General features: G+C 45.4%; 1 protein-coding gene across 3 annotated transcripts in view; it reads right to left on the bottom strand.

Annotated features, from left to right (window-relative positions):
- qkib (QKI, KH domain containing, RNA binding b) overlaps positions 1–20261 on the bottom strand; it is a gene marked incomplete at both ends in the record, with an annotated part of 57147 nt that extends 36886 nt beyond the window's left edge. For all 3 annotated transcript variants that reach the window (XM_084458708.1, XM_084458707.1, XM_084458706.1), the window contains one exon: positions 20120–20261. In XM_084458708.1, coding sequence (XP_084314834.1) covers positions 20120–20261 — 142 coding nt within the window. The remainder of the gene's footprint in view (positions 1–20119) is intronic.
- Positions 20262–21776: the final 1515 nt, after the last annotated feature.

Below are 21776 nucleotides of genomic sequence, written 5' to 3'. Positions count from 1 at the left end.
TGTCACTGCTGGGGTAGACTGGGAAGTGTTACACATAAGGGTCAGGTTATGCGAGAGACTGTACCTTAACTGTTACCGACTGTAACTCAAATTGAGCCCCGGAGCCAGTATGAACCACACATCAAAAACCGGGCATAAACACACTGTAGGTTAGATAGCTCTGGATCCAGCTAAATGAAGGCTTTTCTATCAAGGCCACAGCTCTACAGGGAGACACCGCCAGAACCTCTAGTATCACCTCAATACAAAAAGGACGTGGAAAAGCAGCACCTGTGGAACTTCTCCAGTAGTCACTCTGTGGCCAGGAAACACACACACACACGCACACGCACACACTGCCAGAAAGCCAATACTGTGGCACTGCTGACTATAAGAGATGAGAGAGAGAGAGAGAGAGAGAGAGGAAAGAGAGAGAGGAAAGAGAGAGAGGTAAATAAGAGAGAAAGGCAGATGAAGAAAAGCAGAAGAAAGCGAGATGATTGGCCATTGTGCTGAGCCAACCGTGTCATTCCCATGGCCTGTGCCCAGTCCCTCAGGCAGATAACCCTGGAGATAGAGAGTTACACAGGACTGATAAACACAGCAAATTACTTTGGATCCAGCCTGTCATTTAATGATGGGTGGGTAATATCTCTCTTTTGCTTAAACCAACAGATATGATCCCTAAGGAGGAAAACGGGAGGGAGAGAGAGAGAGAGAGAGAGAGAGAGAGAGAGAGAAGGAGAGAGCATTCTAATAAGGCGGGGAAGATAATTAAAACCACCAACTCCGTTAACAATATTTCATAAAAGACATTAACCCCCCCAGTCTCTGAGTGGGGCGCCTGCCTTTGCACATTGTGTAATTATATTATTGTGGGACGACTCTGATCCATTCCTCAGGGACTAACCAGGGAGGAGGCACTGCTATAATCACAGCAGAGACGGCTGCATGATTCCATTCCCACTCACCAGACACACCACACACACCACACACACCACACACAATAGACACACCACACACACCACACACACCACACACAACACACACACCACACACCACACACACCACACACACCAGACACACCAGACACACCACACACACCACGCACACCAGACACACCAGACACACCACACACAACAGACACACCACACACACCACACAACAGACACACCAGACACACCACACACAACAGGCACACCAGACACACCACACACACACCACACACAACAGACACACCACACACACCACGCACACCAGACACACCACACACACCACGCACACCACACACACCACACACACCAGACACACCAGACACACTACACACAACAGACACACCACACACACCACGCACCAGACACACCACACACAACAGACACACCACGCACACCAGACACACCACACACACCACGCACACCACACACACCACACACACCAGACACACCAGACACACTACACACAACAGACACACCAGACATACCACGCACCAGACACACCACACACAACAGACACACCACACACACCACACACACCAGACAAACACACACCACACACACACCACACCACACACACCAGACACAACAGGCACACACCACACACACCAGACACTCTGCTGCACCTACAACACCACCCCATAACCTATCGGATGACTTTCCTACGCTTTTACACAGAGGAGGAATTTCCTTGACACATGCGCACACATAGGCCACTAGGGGCGTGAACACATGCTGTACACACACACACACACACACACACACACACACACACACACACACACACACTCAGCCTTGGCCGGTGATACTTTATGGTTATCGTAGAGGGGGCCATCGCCATCATCACACTGAGCCCACCCATCAAGGCAGCGCAGCACAGTGCTGCCATAGGGAGGCGGGTAGGTCCTGCAGTCCGCTAGATGGCTTCATGGAGGGCGCATTGTTGTGGGATGTGATTTACGGCCCATCCCGTGTGACGGTCAAGGCTGTCGCTGAGGGAGAAAGCGGCACTCGGGGAGAAACGCCGTCATCGAGAGAGAGAGAGTGTGTGTGTATGTGTGTGTGTGTGTGTGTGTGTGTGTGTGTGTGTGTGTGAGAGACAGAGAGAGAGAAAGTGTGGGAGAGAGAGAAATAAGACCGCAACACTGAGACACTTCTCAGCACTCCGGTGCTTCCGTGAGATCACAGCACTGCTCCAACAATGGCCGGCTAGAAAACACAGCTGCTGCCAAGTGATGAAATCATCAGTGTTTCTGCTCCATGAACACACATGGAACAGCTCCAGTTAGTATTGGTGCAATCATCCCACAGTAGCTCTGCTATGCTACTTCATTTAGGGGAGGCTGTCACACACAGCGTCACATTTACTGTAGTGTGTGTGTGTGTGTGTGTGTGTGTGCGTACCGTGCTTTATGTTTGTGTTGGGTATTGCATTGACACATAAAACACCAGGGAAAAGATATAGGCCTTGTCTTGAGACCCTCGCTGGGAACATTCCAGTCCGTGGGGGGGGGGGGGGGGAGAGGCCGTGATGGTCCCCGAAAGGCCTCCAACCTGGAGCTCCACACTAAATCACCAACGCGCTTCTACACAGGCCTCACTCGCTCGGCGCTGCACGTCAACGTTTTACAATAAACAAATATATCTTGTCGGATAAACAGGGATTCTATTGCACATCACTGGCACATCTCCAAAGCACAGAAAAGAAGGGCAGGGTGTTATTAAAGTGAAGCAGGCAGAAAGGCGATACATTACTGGCACATTAATGCTTCTTTGTTGGGCGTGACGACCGCTAGTCCAGCTTTCATTCTCCCGCTCCCCATGACACCAAAACATCTCCGTTCTGTGGCTGCTGTTGTTTTTAAGAGCCTCTTTTCTCTTTTCTAACTCTGGTGGATGAATTACAGCGCAGGGCCCGTGCGCATTTAAAGGGGAAAAAAAGGGAAGGATAAAATATTGCCGCCCCGTTTTCAGGGAACTGTGTGATCTTATAAAAAGCACGCTGGGTAATTTAATTAAATTGTCCGATTAATATTTGACGGTGAGCAGATGTTTATTGATGCACTCGTAGTAGTAAAGTGTGTGAATGGGCATGTGTGTGTGAGAGGAGAAGAGACATAAATTGGTGTGAACTGCAAATGTATCGTGTACTTTGGGCCTGTTTTCTCCTTTTGTCTGGTTACTTGGTTTTGTCCAGTGGTCAGACGTGGCCCAAGTCCTCAGGATGATTAAACTGTCACTGGTGATTTATGGACAATGTTATTACAGCCTTTAAAAGCGTTTTTTTTAGTGATTTGTCAGCTTTCTAACCCTCAGAATTCAATCAATTTCCTGCTCTGGCCTGAAGGCCTGCTCTTGCTGCACTGCTGAGCACAGAACACACACACACACACACACACACCTCCTCTCGTGTACATTAAAGGTAAAAACTAATACCTATTTTTCACAATATTCCTCAGGACTATTCACAATCGAAGTGACAGTGACAATGATGTGCTCTCTGGGATGTGACTGCTTGTAATTGTATGAGGGAGGTAAACTGAGTCTCCCTGCTGTGATACCTGGGCTTCATTTACCCTGCCACTGAACACTATCTACCACTGAACACTATCTACCACTGAACACTATCTACCACTGAACACTATCTACCACTGAACACTATCTGCCACAATCAGATACTGTACCCTCAACATCACAAACGATTAGCCCTGCTTCAGAACAAATGACCCATACACACACACACACACACACACATCAATACACACCTTCACACTATAGCTTATCCAGTCATCATCCTGGTGGAAATCAAAGTAAACATCAACAGCTGTTATAAAATTAGCGGGCTGAGGGGGAGGTGGCAGCGTCTGCCAGGAGATTGAGCCTGTTATTAAAAAGCAGCTGGTGAGTTCACCCTTTCTTCACCAGAGCTAAGATGGAGTATTTGCTCAGCAAAGCCCTGTGTGTATGTGTGTGTGATCAGTAAAGCCCTGTGTGTATGTGTGTGTGATCAGTAAAGCCCTGTGTGTATGTGTGTGATCAGTAAATGGGGGAGGGAGGGGGAAGAGAGAGACCGGACGGGGGGGGGGGGGGGGGTGTAGGGATGCTAGGAAATTTGTTGGGGCAGTGTCCTTAGAGATCCAGATGGAGATGACATGATATCATCCTCCTTTATGGGAAGGGCTACACACACACACACACACACACACACACACACACACACACACACACACACACACACACACACACACACACCCTAACTACATAGCAACTGAGAGATGGAAGATATGGTGATGATGAGTGGCGGAGACGGAGCGAGGGAGCATAATGGGAGGAGAGTAAGTCAAATCAGAAAAATAGATAAGTGAGAAATAAAGAAAGAAAGTGGGCGAGAGACAGAGACCGAGTTAGAGAGAGACAGAGAGAGAGACATAATTAGACAGTTAGAGAGAGAGAGAGAGAGAGAGAGAAATAGACAGACAGTTAGAGAGAGAGAGAGAGAGAGACATAAAGAGATCCAAAGGGAGAGAGAGACCTCGAGAGAGAGAGAGAGAGAGAGAGAGAGAGAGAGAGAGAGAGAGAGAGAGAGAGAGAGAGAGAGAGAGAGAGAGAGAGAGAGAGACATAAAGAGATCCACAGGGAGAGAGGGACCCCGAGAAAGAGAGAGAGAAACAGAAAGAGAGAGAGAGAGTGCGAGCATGAGTGAGTGTATCTCCCTTCTGTGTTTGTAATTATGGAGCTCTGCGAGGGCCGACCACATCGCGAGCGAAGGATCAGTCTGGAGGAGGAGGGAGGAGGAAGAGGCGGAGGAGAGGAAGAGGGAGGCGAGGAACAAGGGCACCGGCTCAAACAGAGACGCCATCTGGGCCTGGGCTTTCTGCAGAATAATAATAATTCTCTCCCTCCCTCCCTCCCTCCCTCCCTCCCTCCCTCCCTTGCTTTACCCCTCTCTCCATCTCTATGGAGATGTACCTGTTACTGTAGGTGTCCGCAGACCCAATATAGAGCAGTCTAGCTATCAGTAGGTGACCTCAGCTCCACCGACTTCAGATGATCTCTGCGAACAAACAATGGGATACATCTTTCCACTTTTTCTCTCTCCTCTCATCTATCTATCTATCTATCTATCTATCTATCTATCTATCTATCTATCTATCTATCTATCTATCTATCTATCTATCTATCTATCTATCTATCTATCTATCTATCTATCTATCTATCTATATCTATCTATCTATCTATCTATCTATCTATCTATCTATCTATCTATCTATCTATCTATCTATCTATCTATCTATCTCTTTCTCCTCTCTCTTTTGTCTCTCTCTTTCTGAAAACAGATAGAGCAGTTCACCGGGGTGGATGCACAGCGGCAGAGGCTGTGCTGTGTCTACAGTAACTACGTCTGATTGGATGTCGTTTACTACACTTAAGTTCAAAGGTTAAAAAAGGTCAGATGAGGACAGCTAAAAACAGCCGGAGCAAGCTGTGACCTGCATCTTGACCTTTAGTAATCACACCAGACAGATGCACTGTATCTATCAGTTAGGTCTGAAAGAAATGCGATTGTCCGCATCATTCCAGTGATCCTTCCTGTCTTTCACACGTTGCTTTACCGAGTACACTGGGATTGGGACACTGGGAATAGGAGAGAACAAGGTGTGACATTTGTCGAATCCTCACACACAAAGACTGTTATCTCACATCTTCAAAACATGGCTTAACGACTCCCACCGTCACGTAGACGACACGCTGTTGTTTTCCTGTCATACAAAAAAAAGCAGACGATCACAGAGCGGCAGACGGACGAAATCCGATACGATCGCCGGCTAATCAAGGCGAACCGCCGTGATCGTTTGAGGGGGTCTGGATGAAGTGCAGGGAGCGTAAGACCGGAGTAATGACGGAACGACGTCGCGCTCCATTAGACGACCGCGGTTTAGATTTGGATATGTCGTGACACGCATGTCAAGGGCCTGGCAGACGTGTGTGTGTGTGTGTGTGTGTGTGTGTGTGTGTGTGTACACCACAGCAGGGGGACCAGGTACCATATTTAGGCTCGATGTCAGACAGCTCAGCAGCTCATATCCAGTGGCGGCCGTCGACATGGAGGCCGGAGGCGGTGACCAGCTGTGCCCTAAAGAAAGCCACTGAGAATCACTCGCTACGACTCCCTCGCCACAGACACGCTCTGACATGACTGGAGGACACTCGAGCAGCGCCAATCCCCACTACAGGGAGAAGGGAGAAGGACGCAGGAGGGTTGAGGATGGAGGAAAGTGAGTGTGTGTGTGTGTGTGTGTGTGTGTCTGTACCCCACTCTGGCACAGACCCACTTCAATTAGCTCAGTGTGGTGGAGTGGGGAGCAAGTGGAATTAGCTAGGGGAGCGGCTGGTGGTTTTATGAAAGCCTGTGCCTCCATTCCGCGCTAGCTAGCTTCCTGTACAGCCCCTCATGCCATTACTGGGAACACATACACACACACACACACACACACACACACACACACACACACACACACACACACACACACACACACGTACACACACACACACACACACACACACAAACACACACAGAGCCCTGATCTGGGAGACAGGCCTCATCATCCACCCTGCTGCCTAATCACTGGCTACAGGGACTATACTCAGACACGCCCACAGTGAGAGTGCACACACACGCACGCATGTACACACACACACACACACACACACACACTCACACCACACACATACACACCACACACATACACACACACACACACACACACACACACACACACACACACCTCCATATACTGTAGGGACACATACACTCACTGCAATATAGTAGTCCACAGACACAATCACTGAGAGCTGCCCCCCCCAGACACCATACACTTATTCACAGAGCCCAAAACACAAGACTAAACAGGCAATGTCTACTGAGCCCCAAATACCTTGACTGATAATGCTAAGCTGAAATGTACAGACGCGCTGTGTAACTATGGCTAGACTGAGACCCATGTCTATCCCTGAGCCATTACAATGATATTTGCCCTATTTAAAAAGTGCATGACTGCATCTTCTATTGTGCACTGTCTGGAGGCTGTGATGTAGTCTGCTCAGGCTGGGAGCTAGTTACCAAAAACCAACAAGGCTCCTGGAAAGCTTGTAACATCAAATAAGTGTGCATACTATTCAGTTGATTTGTAGTCGAAGTGTGGTGTGTGTGTGGGGGTGAGAACAGGGAATGAGAAAGAGAGCATAACAGTATAAGTGTGTGTGTGTAAGAGAGAGAGAGAGAGAGAGACAGAGAGAGAGGAGGGGCGCGTATGTGTGTGTAATGTGCACAGACGAAACGTGCGACTGACTGAGTGTGTGTGTGTGTGTGTGTGTGTGTGTGTGTGTACTGTATGCGTCCATGCGTGTGCCCTCCCTCACACAGGGAGGGCTCTTGAACAGTTGCTGCCTCAGGAGGTGCTGACACCAAGGAAATGATGACTCTCAGTGGCGGTGGCTAATGTGCACCAGGAGAGGAGGGGGGGGGCGGAGGTCTCCGCTGGGCCCGCCACAGAGGGCAGCATATGGGCGCCACTGTGACATGGATGCCACATGTCCTGGCCTGATGGGCACAGACACCAAAGCATTTCTCTACAGACATGCCAGAGCAAGGACAAACTAGAGGGGGGGGGGGGGGTAGAGAGAGAGAGAGAGAGAGAGAGAGAGAGAGAGAGAGAGAGAGAGAGAGAGAAAAAGAGAGAGAAGGTCTTTGAGACACAAAGAGACGTTAGAGACTGATAGTTAGCGACTGATAAAGAGAGAAACTCATAAGGAGACAAGAGAGACAAGTAGAGAGAGATAGACAGAGATTGCTTAATCTATTATGTAAGGGATAATACATGACGAGGTGTGCTGTTATCGAAAAATAATGCCCGACGCGCCTCCACGAAGTGCATTATTTCTCAATAACAGCACACCTCGGAGTGTATTATACCGCTTATACCATGGCCACTTGCCAAAGACAAAAATGATGTGCCATTTACTCACATTATCTACATTAAAATATAAATAAATATATTACTTATGCTCTGCTCATTGCTGACTTTGATTAGTCCCTCAGTGCTAAATCACGTTGCTATAGAATTACAAATTGTATATCATATTTCCTGGAGGAACAGCGATGACATCCAACAGTTAACACGGGTTTTGAACCGTTAGTGAAATGGAAAGTGTCCGTTACCTTTTCTTTCAGCAATGTCTCTGATCCCTGGATACGACCTAGCAACCCAAACTAGCTAATCCCATAGCCTACTGTACCTGATATTGCTAGCTAGCCATGAGCATGTAGGCTACTGCATATTTGCTGTGCAACATATCAATCGTCCAGTTGTCAAATCTAGTTGCCAACAAACTATCTATGATAGCCAGACACCTCATTGTCCCCAAATCCAAAACTTTTTTTCAGGTTATGGTATATATGTCACTATCAGTCGTAGCTACAAGTACATTCATTCAAATTGCGAGGACGGAATGTGTCGTTATAAGTGAGGGTCAACCGTTATATGTAGGAACCGTTTTAGTAAAGCAATAAGCTCCGCGAGGCCGTGGTTTATGGTGGTTGCGTGCGGGGTGGTGCTTGTGACTAAGTGAAAAAAATCTCACTCCAAACTTTTGGTCAAACTTGGCCGCCCTGTTAACAAGACTAGTGTAGGTGTCCATTCTGCAGCAGACAGATTAGGCTAGCCAGATATTTTTCCCAAATAAGTGTGAGGCTTGTTTGGTACGTTATATTGGTCTGCCTGGTAGTCACCGAGTCTGGAGAGAGCCCACACAAACAGCTCTGGGCTCTTAAACCACCATTTTTCTTTAGAAGCCACCAAGAACCAGCGTTTACGGCTGTTTCTTTCCCATGTATGTCTATAGGAAAAAGGGATATAGGGGGCCCAGTAAAACACCTCATCCAGCTCTCCTAATACTGTTCATCCATGCTTCATGCGCTGGGTGAGCAACTTACATTGCAATGAATGGGCCCCTATCTTTCAATCAATCAATCAATCAATCAAAGCTTTATTTGTACAGCGCATTTCATACCCAGAGGCAACACAAGGCACTTTACAGAGAACAAGGGAGGTGAGTATACGACCCACCCCTACATATTCCAGAGGGAAGCAAAAAAACAGTAATCACCCGGGGGCCATCCAGTTTACTGCCTCATCCAGTAAACTTAATACACCCATGGTCAGAAGTGGCTGACTAAGCTAGCTTGCTTGTTGTGAACGACAGTATTGTAGGCCAGTTAGATACAGTAGCTAGTTTACAGAGCTCTAGGTAACGATATTGAGATATTGTCCCCCAGTTCATTTTTGCTGTTTGTTTCGTTTATGGTGCACAGCAACCAAAGCCAGAGACATAGCACTTCGGCAACATGCAAGCAGAGACCACAAAAATGACAACATTGTAACAATCGAAAGTACAGTCATCGGCGCGGTGATACTTTTACAGGTGATTTAACTGTTCTACGCTGTTCGTATTATCATGGTTAAGAGCGGTTCAGAATGCTTCTCAACCAATCATAATGTGCGGCTGGAACTACCCATTGTATAAAAGTCTGTTTTACCTGTCTCTTGTCTAATGAATCTAATGAATTTGTATTCACACTTCACAGTAGGCTGGTGATGATGTCTCCAGCTAGCAGTGCTTTCAGAAGCCTACCCAGTAGCCGCCCATCTGATCATAATATAATTAGCAGAATAAAGCTGCAAATGAATCCTAACTTTTCACACTGCTGCCACTGCTTCATTGCCACAAGGGCCGATGCATCATTTGTGGGGCGGTGGGGGACAACATGTTTACTGTGTTTCTTGTTACATAATAGCGTCATGTCCAGGGAAGGTACTTGTACATGAAGCTGCCTCATACTAAGGAATCAGGAGATAGGCTCCTGCCCTATGGTCCACTAGGCTCCAGAACCATTGGTTCTCAAGGCTACTAATTTACTTACTTACTTGTTACTGTAAGTATATCCTTATTGTTGATGGCTTGTCTGCTTTTTGCGAATTTATTTTTCACCCAATTTGGTAGCCAATCTCACCCGACCTGTCCCTGCAGGGGTTGGTAGGGTGTGAACCCCGGTCCCCGGATGGTAGCTGCTTGGGAGCCCGATGCTTAGACCGCTACACCACTGTGGAGCCTTCATTATTTATACTAATGTCTTTCTGCTTTGGTAACATGTTTTATTATCAAACATAATCATCAGACAGAGAGACAGGCAGAAAGAGGGAGACTGCTAGTGAGACTGAGAGACAGGCAGAGGCTGAAAGTGAGACAGACAGACAGACAGACAGACAGAGACAGACAGACAGATAGATAGAGAGTGATAATGAGACAAAGAGACAGGCAGAAAGAGAGACTGATAGTGAGATAGAGAGACAGACAGAGAGACTGATGGTGAGACAGAGATGGACAGAAAAAGAGAGCCTGATTGACTTTGAGACCCTGAACTAGAATGCAATGCTGACCAGCCACTGAGCTAGAGAGAAAGAGTGAGACTCTCATATATAAATTGCACGGATTCAGTGAAGAGGCACTGATCCACCTACCTATCCCAATGTGATACACTATGAATACACCAGCAGCGCCCAGTTGAATGTAAAACACCACTGATTCGAAGGTCCTATTACTGTAGACCAGACAAACTAGAGGTTTTAGCAAGAAGCTATGTTGACACTCATTTGGCCTGAACACTAAAATACCGTAACACAGGTTTTCAACCTATGACACACTGAAACCCTGTGCTGAAAAACTGATCATCTGCGCACTGTGACAAACACATGAGACAGACTGGCTCTCAGTGAATGCATTTCTGGATGAACACTGCTACATAGTGATGTGAAATTCCTGCAGTGCTTTGCATGCTCTGGCTTAGCCTGACATAATTGGGTTGTGCTGTCACGAGACTTGCGGTTAAGGAGTTAATGGTTTAATGTCACAGAATGAGCTGCTGCAGATGTCACATGTTTCTGGTGGACGAGAGGTCGGATGCCGGCCGGCTGAATTGATCGACAAACATTTTTCTAATTTGTCTTTTGGATCAGAAATAAGAAAGTATTTTACATCCATTTGCTGTTGGAGACTGACAAACTTTGAAAAAAGTTTCAATGATCTTCAAAGTTGGGAAAATAGGAGAGTTGGCAGCATACACTCAACATCATTTCATATGGACCGTACAAGACCTTTTGTATTTTCACTGCTTAGCGAAATTTATGTATAATTTACAAAGTGACATTTCCGATTGCATTTTCCCTCGGAATGCAACAGGTATTTCATAATTCTGGGCACTGACAAAATGAATACTAATGATAATGCTTCAAAAGAACTCATTCACATACTTTCACTTCTATATTTAGACGAATATCCTTATTAATCTTATGCCTCAACTTATCCACGCTTATCCACCTTCAAAAAGACCAATGAAAGAGCCCCGCATATCATTTCCGTCCTCATTGCTAAAAGATAATTGAGGTCAAGGATTGGCCATTTCTCACAAGTGAGTTGCGCTGCTCTTTATCAGCTTTAAACGTGTGTGTTTGAGAAGCGTCCCATTAGAGGGTACCTCTGAACGTCCTTCAGATAAAGTTTGATCGGGCACGGGTCCAGAAGAACATTTGAAAATCAGAGGGAAAGGAGAGGTGAGATTCAATTATCGGAGGTATCTCTGTCACACCTTGAACTTTGGGGGCTGCTGACAAAGTAACACATTAATCTTCTTCTCGGTTCCCCGAGCAAACAACAATCCCAGAATCTGATCAAGCGTTACGTTTGTATCAAGAAGGGGAGAAGAAAAATAGCCCACGGTCAGAGAGACTGACATTGCACAACCACAAGAGTGGAGAACATGAGGAACGCACACGCTCACACACACAAACACAAAAAAACACACACACACACAAACCCACACACGTGCACGCACACACACACAGACACACACACACACACACACACAGGTGCAGTGAGGTAGAAGCTTTAGTTGCAGTGCCACGCTGCAGCTGAGTGGGATAATTAACAGCGTTTCTCTACAGGTGGGCTGACTAAACTAAACATAAACATACAAACACACACAAACACACACACACAGGCTGTCAACTGAGCTCAGAAATTATATTCGACTTTCTCTATTAAATAGTTTCTGAAAATCAAATATATATTTGATTATTGGTAAATATATAATTTTGCATTGAAAATGACTCTGTGAGAAAGAAAAAAAACTATATAACCACACACTGTTGGCCTTTCTACTTTTTCACATTCAAATCAATAGGTTATATCAAACTTGAATGCTCTTTTTCATCCTTGCCCCTTCATACAAACACACACACACACACACACACACACACACACAAACAAACACATGCACGTGCTTACGTAGAGGTAATACTGTAGCCCCAGTGGATGACTTACAGTACTCAGCGTCCCGTGAGAAAGGGTTTCAATTACACAAAGTGCTTTTAAAATGAAAAATGCAAATGCGTTATAGCAGACGACACTGATGTATTCACTAATAATGGCAGCATCTAGGGTAGTGCAGAATAATGATATGTAATAATGTAGAGCTCCTCTAATAAAGACAGTCCTCTAGAATGGAGGATTAAACCTGTGTGTGTGTGTGTGTGTGTGTGTGTGTGTGTGTGTGTGTGTAGAACACTGATTCCCCACCCTCAGATGAAATGTTTGGCTTTGTGAAGCGATGACTAAGCTAACGGCACGTCGGACCAGCTGACCTGAGTGCGGTCGTAGAGATGTAACGGTGTGAAAATGTCATATCACGATTATAGTGAGCAAAATTATCACGGTTATCAGTATTATTGCGGTATTGTAAAATGTGCTGAAACATTTCTAAAACTACCGATACACATGCTGAAATGATTTCACCAAGTTTTAAATTGAAAACCACAAATAAAATTAGCAGCACTATGCACCTTTTTGCATTAACATTAAAATAATGCGTCTTTGAGACTGTTGCTAGCTTTGGTTGATGCTGGACAGTATTTACAGTGAGTTTTTCAAAAGCGGGGCAATCAAGCACGGTTTTAATGATAAAATTATCACGATAAATTTAATCAAATTTAATCGCGGTTTATCATGATACCGGTTATCGTTACATCCCTACCAGATCGCAGAGAAGGTGAGGGGTCAGGGACAAGGGGGACAGAGAGGTTTGGCTGAGCCCTTTCAGCTCCTCTCTCTTTGTGATCCCCAGACAGGGGGCGGGTGAGGGGGGACAACATCCAACACACTCCCAGCCAGGGCTGGATCTGGGCTGATATTTCTGAATGAGTCTCCTCATTTTTCAGGGAGGTTTTAAAGCTCATTCACTCCAATTCAACAAGATTCAAATTGGGGTGGGTACATGACCCCTGGGTGGACAGTAGCCACCCCCCACTCCCTAGCCCGGCGAGTTACCCCCAAAGATTCATAGTTCAGGGGGAAAAGTACTGTGGTGAGAAAACGCTTATTACTCCACATAACAGGGGAGGACAGGATCCAAGTCTATTCTGGATAAATTGACTTTGACCCCCTCCTTCCACCGAGCCCACTTAACTTCCCAAATTAATTAATTACTCCAATTATGTGATGAAAAGGTCCACTCGCTCTAATTGTGAAAGGAGCTGAAAGGATTCTCCACTTGCTCTGGGACTCCTTGATACTTTAGAGAGAGAAAGACAGAGAGTGCGAGAAAGAGAGAGGGAGAGAAAGAGAGAGAAGAGATAGAGAAAGAAAGAGAGAATTGAAAAGAACCTGGCCTTTGAAATCCAACAGCATCCTTCTGTAACTTTTAATTAGCTAGGAGGCAGGAGACCTTGTAGTCATCGCTGTGTGTGTGAATATTCCCAGACAGTCCCCTCCCTGCTCCTGGCCGAGCCTCTCTATGGTTTAACAACCCCTGTTAGGACCCTCTCTTCCTGTCTGGCCAGTCAAACACTAACTATGGTGTAGTCCACTTGTTTGCAGTTAACAGTCACTGCAGTAAAACATTGTCCCTCTTCAATGGGATTTCACAGTGTTGCTTTAAGTGCTAGCTACAAAACTCTGGGGCTTTTATCTATGGAGAAGACAGGAGACAATAACATCTACTACAGTAGTTAATAACTCAACTAGAACAAATGAGTTGTCACACACTTTGGATACAGTTAATGTGGGCAATTAATTCTGCTTAAATAACAAATACAGTAACAGGACACTGAGGACAACTCACATTAGCGAAGGTGCACGCACGCACGCACACACACACACACACACACACACACACACACACACACACACACACACACACACACACACACACACAAACTGGCAAAACAAATAAAAAGTTCTTCATTATATGCACCTTGACCTCTCAGTGCTCTCATCAATTTGTGAACCCCCGCTCCTCACCCCCTCCCACACACACAAACACACACACACACCAACCTCCCCATCCATTTCAGTGTGTATTGGGGCCTTCAGGCACGCTGAGACACGGACCGGAGCACCTCCGCTGGTGATTAAATTCATCACCTTTATTACAGTGAGTGGAGCGTGTCTGCATGGCTGGCTGCTCACTGTCCATTGAGAGCATTCATCTGCACTAACAGCGGGGCCGGGGCGGTTTCGCACATCGGCCCGCCTGCGCATCAGCGCGCAGTTGGGATCGCCAGCCACGGGCGGCTGCGCAGACACATCGCTCACAGGCGACAGCCCAGGGCCAGGCCCAGTCAGGGGCCCCGCACATCCTCACACTCAAACTATACTGACTTGAACTACTGTCACTTGACTGAAGTGGCCAGGAGGCAGTCTGGAGGGCACCGCTGTGGTATTGCTGGTGTGTGTTAGGGGTATACAGGCTGTGGTATTGCTGGTGTGTGTTAGGGGTATACAGGCTGTGGTATTGCTGGTGTGTGTTAGGGGTATACAGGCTGTGGTATTGCTGGTGTGTGTTAGGGGTATACAGGCTGTGGTATTGCTGGTGTGTGTTAGGGGTATACAGACTGTGGTATTGCTGGTGTGTGTTAGGGGTATACAGGCTGTGGTATTGCTGGTGTGTGTAAGGGGTATACAGGCTGTGGACGGCCTGTGGCTGACCCTGGGTGAGGCTGCTACAAGTACGGAAATGAACAGATTCCACGCCTGTCTATTGGACTCGTGATTGCATTGAACAACAGGAAGAAGGCACTAACTATATCTGGCCAAACACAAACATTTGACCAATGGTGAACTTGATAGTGAACAAGACACCAGCATATCACATCCAAGCACACACGCACACCCGTGCACACACACACACACACACACACACACACACACACACACACACACACACACACACACACATGCTCTAGAAAACACAGACAGCTAATGTTTGCTAGTGGTAGTAGCTAGTTATAGGTCTCCAGCCAAACAGACGTTCATAGAATAGCTAGAATAGCTGGCTATCTTAAAGGAGTAGTAAAGGGAAAATGCATGTTTAGCCCTATTTTAAGGTTACTTATGATCATATACAATGGTTCAGATCAAAACATTGACAAAACTAGCACTTTTGAGAAAGTCTGATAATTGGTCTACCACTGTTTTGGTCATACAATGGATGTGGGTGGGCATCTTGAAAAATCTTTCAAAAACATGTTAAACTCTCGATTTCAAAGACAAGAAGCTCACCGAGGGGGTAATTGGTGTCCGTTGGTGTTCTGACATCAAATTCGCCGCAAAGTATGAATCCTAGCTAACTAGCCGTTTAGCTGTAGACTATGCTAGTTATATCAAGCTAACTATCTCACTTAGGCCTATAGCTAATGTTACAGTAGCTAGCTGTTTTGCTTTGTTACCGATTTCAGTCCTAGCAACTAGGCTAGAGTATAGACTCCTTGTTAGCTAACGTTAGCTGTGTTTTAGATAATTCCGTAGCTGCATGATACACTAATGATATAATTCAGGGGGTGGGGGAGGGGTGGGTTGGCAAGGGGACGTATGTGGGCGGGCAGTGGCAGCAGTGATGGTGGTGCTTAATGCTGCTTCATAAATAGCAAATATCAAGCCTTTAATGATCTGTCTTTGAAATTAATGTATTCTTGATTAAATACAATAATAACACTTTGCTTCTCAACCCTATGCTGTGCTGTTCCACCCTGTGCTGCACCACTCTCTACTGCTGGGTTTGGTGACTCAATATATAAAAACACTATAAAGTTATCAAACTCATACATCATAGCCATTACCAGAACTAGCTAAAATAATAACTTCTACATTCCTTAAGCATCTGTAAGTTTCCACTCTGTCACTTTTAAAATAATGTAGGCTAACTTATGAAATGAAAGGAAATAATAAAAAAAAAACGTTATTATCTGAGTAGGAGCAAACCATAGAATTTAGCTAGCTTGCTAACGGTAAACTACACCTAGTAGCTAGCTAATGTGGAAATGTGGCTGTGTTGAATAGCTACTGCTCAGCACAACTAATGTATAGCTACTGTATTGTAGCTGGTGAACGTTAGCTAACTGGATAGCTTGCCAGTGATTCTTGACAGACTAAAATCTCAATGTTGTTTAAGAAAACATTGTTTAATTGGAATAACAGACGAAGTCCGAGGTATACTCACTCATAAAACAATCCGTGGGCTCCCTATCCCATGCCATGAACGTACACCACTTCTACTGACAACTGACTGACAAGCAAAGCAAAAGAGATACCCAGACCATTGAAAGTGATGACACATCATTTAAAAACAGTAAATACAATGAATTGTGATTTATTTGAATGGTGTACATGAAATGGCTACATTCTTTTGAAAATAAACACCAAGACAAAATATAAAAGTAAATAAAATGTTGATGATAGATGTGCCAGGGTTGAGCTCTGGGTGATGACGTTAAGGAACCTATGTGCCAGGGCTGAGCCCCGGATAACCCGGCCCAATTTAACCCTTTGCGACAGCCAGAGATGGCATGTGAAGCTGAAATGTTTCTTTCGACCTAGAGTGGGGACCTTTGTTGGAATGTCTTTACAAATCAAGACCGCCTCGATAGCCTAACAATGGCATAAACGTCAGTGCTGTTTTTATTTGTTCATTTATTTTTATAAATAAAATCAAAAATCGAATTGAACGGTGATCTTAAAATCGAATCGAATTGTGGATTTGAGAATCGTGACACCCCTAGTAGATACCCTCTTCCTACAGACCTACACAGGATTCCCTGGAATAGATACCCTCTTCCAGACCTACACAGGTTCCCTGGGCTGAGTTGAGATATAACCTTGCGTCACCGTCCATGAAGGCGCCGCACCTCCTCTCAATACTCATTCATCTCTTTTCATTCACCACCGCGCCGCTCAGCAGATCACAACAGAGGGAGGAGAAGAAAACACCAACTTGGAACTTCACGTATGATCAATGTTGCAGCCAGGCACAAGCTGTGGACGATATTTTATACGCCAGTCCTCTCCGCCCCCTCCTCGTAGGAGGCGGGGGGAACGCTGAGGTCTGCAAAAGACGATGATTTAGTGACGCTCGGGTGATGCCAGCGAGGGAAAAGCACCAGCTACAGAAATGCAATAATGTGTATGTAACTGTGTAGATGTGTGACGTCATATTTCTTATATCCCTACTCCACCTCCACACACACACGCGCATGCACGCGCACACACGCGCGCGCACTAAAGGACGCACACACGCATGCACCTATTTGGGCTAGATCATACACCTGTAATGCTGTGGACCTACCAGTGCTTCAGATCTCAGACATAATGCGTCCAGCTTACACAAACAGATTTGATCGTACTGGTGTGACCCACCCACTAATTCAATCTGTACACAGTGGCTGCAGGAGCACTGCAGAATCACTTACCACAAACTCTAATGTAGATTCAAATGATGTTTGAGAGACACAATTAAATAAGTAAAGACGCACTCAGACAGACAACACACACACACACAGACATACACAACACAAACACACCTATATACACACACACAGTCAAACACACACACAGACATGGCATAGCACTTTTGTGGAATGATGGAGGCTCATTTGTAAGTCATGTGTGGTGCTGTTGCAAGTCAGAACAGGGTGATGGGGGAAGTGAGTGACTCAAGGCTTCTCTGCATTTATCTGGTCACAGGGCACACACACCACTACTAACTTCAGACAGTGACCCACAAATACACACTGTGTGACAAAGGCACAAACCAAACAAGCACATGTGCATGGAGCTTTCAAAGAAACACTGATTTCACTGCATAAAATATAATTAAGTGGGCTGTAGACAGGGGGAAAGCCTAATGTCAACAGTTGGTTATGCTTCATTGTAATAAAAACAGCAACCGAGACAACCAGCAAAAGAGGAATTTAAGGTGCATGCAAAAGAAGAATTGAAAGTGAATATTGGAATAATCTCAAGGGTGTCCTAAATTGTGATAATGGCCTATGGATGCATGAGAACTCTACTGGTCTTTACTGAAGATCAAAGGACTTCTACTGCCGACAAATTACACAGGCATGCTTGTGCAACATCGGATTTCAGCAAGGTCTCCATCACACACATGATATTTTGTATGTATGTTTTTATTTTCTAGGAATGCGGGCCTGGGCTTTAGGAATGTTTCTGGGTGCCCCCGCCCTCCTCCCCTTCCACTCTCTCATGTTGTCCATCCTGTGTGTGTCTCCGTGTGGAATAAGCATGTAAAGTTTTCCAGATGAGTGGTGTACAGTACGTCAGGGATCGTCTTGCTTCACACACAGCTGCGTGTTCTTTCTCGCGTCCTCCCCCGTCCGGCCCTCCCTACGTGCTCCGGGATCTACATCCAGCCCAGATGTGGGTTAGGTGACCCTAACCCAAACCCTGACCATCACCTAGACCAGAAACCCATGCGACTGCCCGTGCCAACCGAGTGACACCACACCCCGTAAGTAGACTTGGGCGACAAAGGCGACCCACGCGAACACTTCGAGGGTGCCGGTAAATGGGAAGGAATTAACGCTACGACAGTCTGCTGTAGTCTACTGCAGTCTAACCTTGAAATGAGCAGATTGGAGATAGTCTAATATGCGGGGATTTCCCCTCAATACTCCCAGGCCTACTTCTTTGGGTGTGTCCCTCCCTGGCCTAATCCCGAACCACAGCTGCACATAACAATATGACAGCATCCACCAGCAACCAGACGGAAAATGAATCTCTGAGGTGTTGACATGTTTCTGCTTCCTATAGTCTTATGTCTCAAACGAAGTGGGAAAGTAGCCTAGACTGTGTATGCTAATGTAGCAGTTGTCGACAAGTTTACAAATTCAAATAAGTAATCTCGGGTTAATTGCAGCAGTTCCCTTTAATGACTAGAGGCAATTGACTCCCTCCAATGGATCAGGACGTAGTCGCACATGTAGGTTGAATTTGATGGGAGCCCCCTGGCGCCATAGGCGACCCATCGACTTTGTTACAAGACAATGGCAACAGTCCCGAAGCCAATTGATAAAATCCATTAAATGAAATGCAGGTTTAAAGGTTAAATTAAAATCAGGTTATTACGTTCATATTTATCCAATAATGTCTTGAAATATTGTGGGTCAATAAGATTATGGGCAATTAGACACTGACTGTCCTCTTTGGAATAAATAGCCTACTGGGCTGTGGCCATACTTGGATCAGAATTCTTATCAGGTAACACCCTAGAACATTAATAGTCTAAGATACGTTGAATTTGATTGCAATGCGTAGGCTGCTTGTGTGCCTCAGAAGTTCCGAGGCCGTTCAAATTTTAGAATTCATATCGAGCAGGATTTGGCTAGAATATGCTTCACAAATCAATTCCATTAACGAAGTATTGACCTGCCTCTGCAGGAATGTCAGTAAAACTAAACTGTATGAACCTGTAGAACGGACTCCGTAAATGTAGCACCATATTGCTATTCCAAGGTCTTACAACTTGGCTAAAATTGACGGCACATTATGGTAGAAGTCCTAGCCTACATGTCTGCAATTCATTTGTCAATGATGACATACGCAAAAAAGAAAAAAGAAGGCATGCAGTCGAGATCCACAGAAAGCAACAAATGATACCAGCATTGCTACAGTAGCCTATGCAGACGTATTGTAGGATACAGGTATGCGCACATTTAAAGCACCGTATTTGTACACAGATTGTTTACCTTCGTCGAGGAGTCGTTCCAGGTGGTTGAAAATCCCACAGAAGTTGGGCAGGCTGCTCATCAATTTCTTATCATTCATGAGCTGCATGAGATAGTCTGGGGTCGGCTTCGGCTTCTCCTTCGTCTCCATTTCCCCAACCATATTCCCGAAAATTCAAAATTCGGCCCAAACACAACCAAAGATGAAAGAAAATAAATATGTTCACTTAGGCTATAAATTAATAAATAAAATATAAAAATAGAGTACAAAACAGTCTCTTTCCCACTCCTCTCTAAACGCAGTGGTGTCTGTCTCCTGGTGCTGTGTTCAGCCTCTTTACGCACTGCACACAATTCTACTCCTCCGTTTATCAGTTCTACCGAGGTCAGAGACAACGAACAAAAATAAGAAACAAAAGAAAGGGAAAATGAAAATATGAAACGACGAAGAAGTAGGCCTAGTGTTTCCTCTGTTTGTTGCCTTTATAATTCCACAAGTTTCTTGGAATGGATAATCAACTCCCGCGCGCCACTGCTCTTGATTTATCTTTTAAAACGGTTTGTCCTCTGCTTTCTCTCACTAAGCGTCTTCAGGCGATTCAAATGTCCCTTTCCACGAGTTCCCCAGAGCTTTCTGTGTGTTGTGATGTGTGGGTCTGTACACTGGAAACGTCCGTCCCTCCTGTATCTACTCTCGATAACGGAGCTTTTTCAATGAAGCTGGCATTCAGGCTCAGTAGCGGTCTGGCTGTGCGGTCACATGATCACACACTTCTCAGCCGAGTCTCCGCAGGGGGCGAGGGTGGGAGGACAAATGCGCGTGCACACACTCACACGCACGCGCGCGTGCGCACCTGCAGACAACAAGGCACCAAGACACTAGACATGCACACACACACAAATCATACACCTGTCCTGCACTGAGAGAAAAGATGATGTACATTTATGGTGAATCTGAATATTGGACTCAAATAAATGAAAAGGCTGCACATGTATCCGCCAGTGGCATTTTGTGAGTGATTCAGAGAGAGAGAGAGAGAGAGGGGGGAGGAAGAGAGAGACCGTTTGTACTGTAGCCTATTTGTGCGTCTTTGACTAAATGCCAGGGCACAACAGAGGGAGTCACACTATTACCTGATTCAAGGCATTTATCTAAATTAGCAGATGGCAAAGAATTATGAGGAATAAAGTTGGTAGAACAGAAAGCTTGTTCTCTCTCTCTCATACACACACACACACACACACACACACACACACACACACACACACACACACACACATAGAAACACAAGGCAATGATGCTATTTGTGAAAATCTGAGTAAATGAACAAAAATATAGCTGTAGTGTTAGTATTAGCTACTGTAAACCCTTTGGAATATACATATTATAGATTCATTCTCAATGATGTTGATGTAGCATCAAATGATTTACAAAACTATGTTAATTTCAGTGAAGGCAAAGGCTGCCTTTTCCCACACAACACGGATGAATGATAACTGCTTGAATTTAGTCATTAAAATGTTTATATAAATAGTTTAATTGACTTAATGGTTTTGCCTCTTTTTGTGATGCAAAGCGGTTTCCATGTCGAGAGCTGGCTAGCTTTTAGATGTATTGGGTGAAAAACAATGATCTCTGTTCTGTTTGATGTCACTTTGCCCGCCATCCCTTTTCACG

Source organism: Borostomias antarcticus (genome assembly GCF_949987555.1).
Source record: "Borostomias antarcticus genome assembly, chromosome: 25".
Lineage (NCBI taxonomy): Eukaryota > Metazoa > Chordata > Actinopteri > Stomiiformes > Stomiidae > Borostomias > Borostomias antarcticus.
Note: the sequence above shows the minus strand (reverse complement) of the source record. Positions and strands in the feature narration are given on the sequence as shown.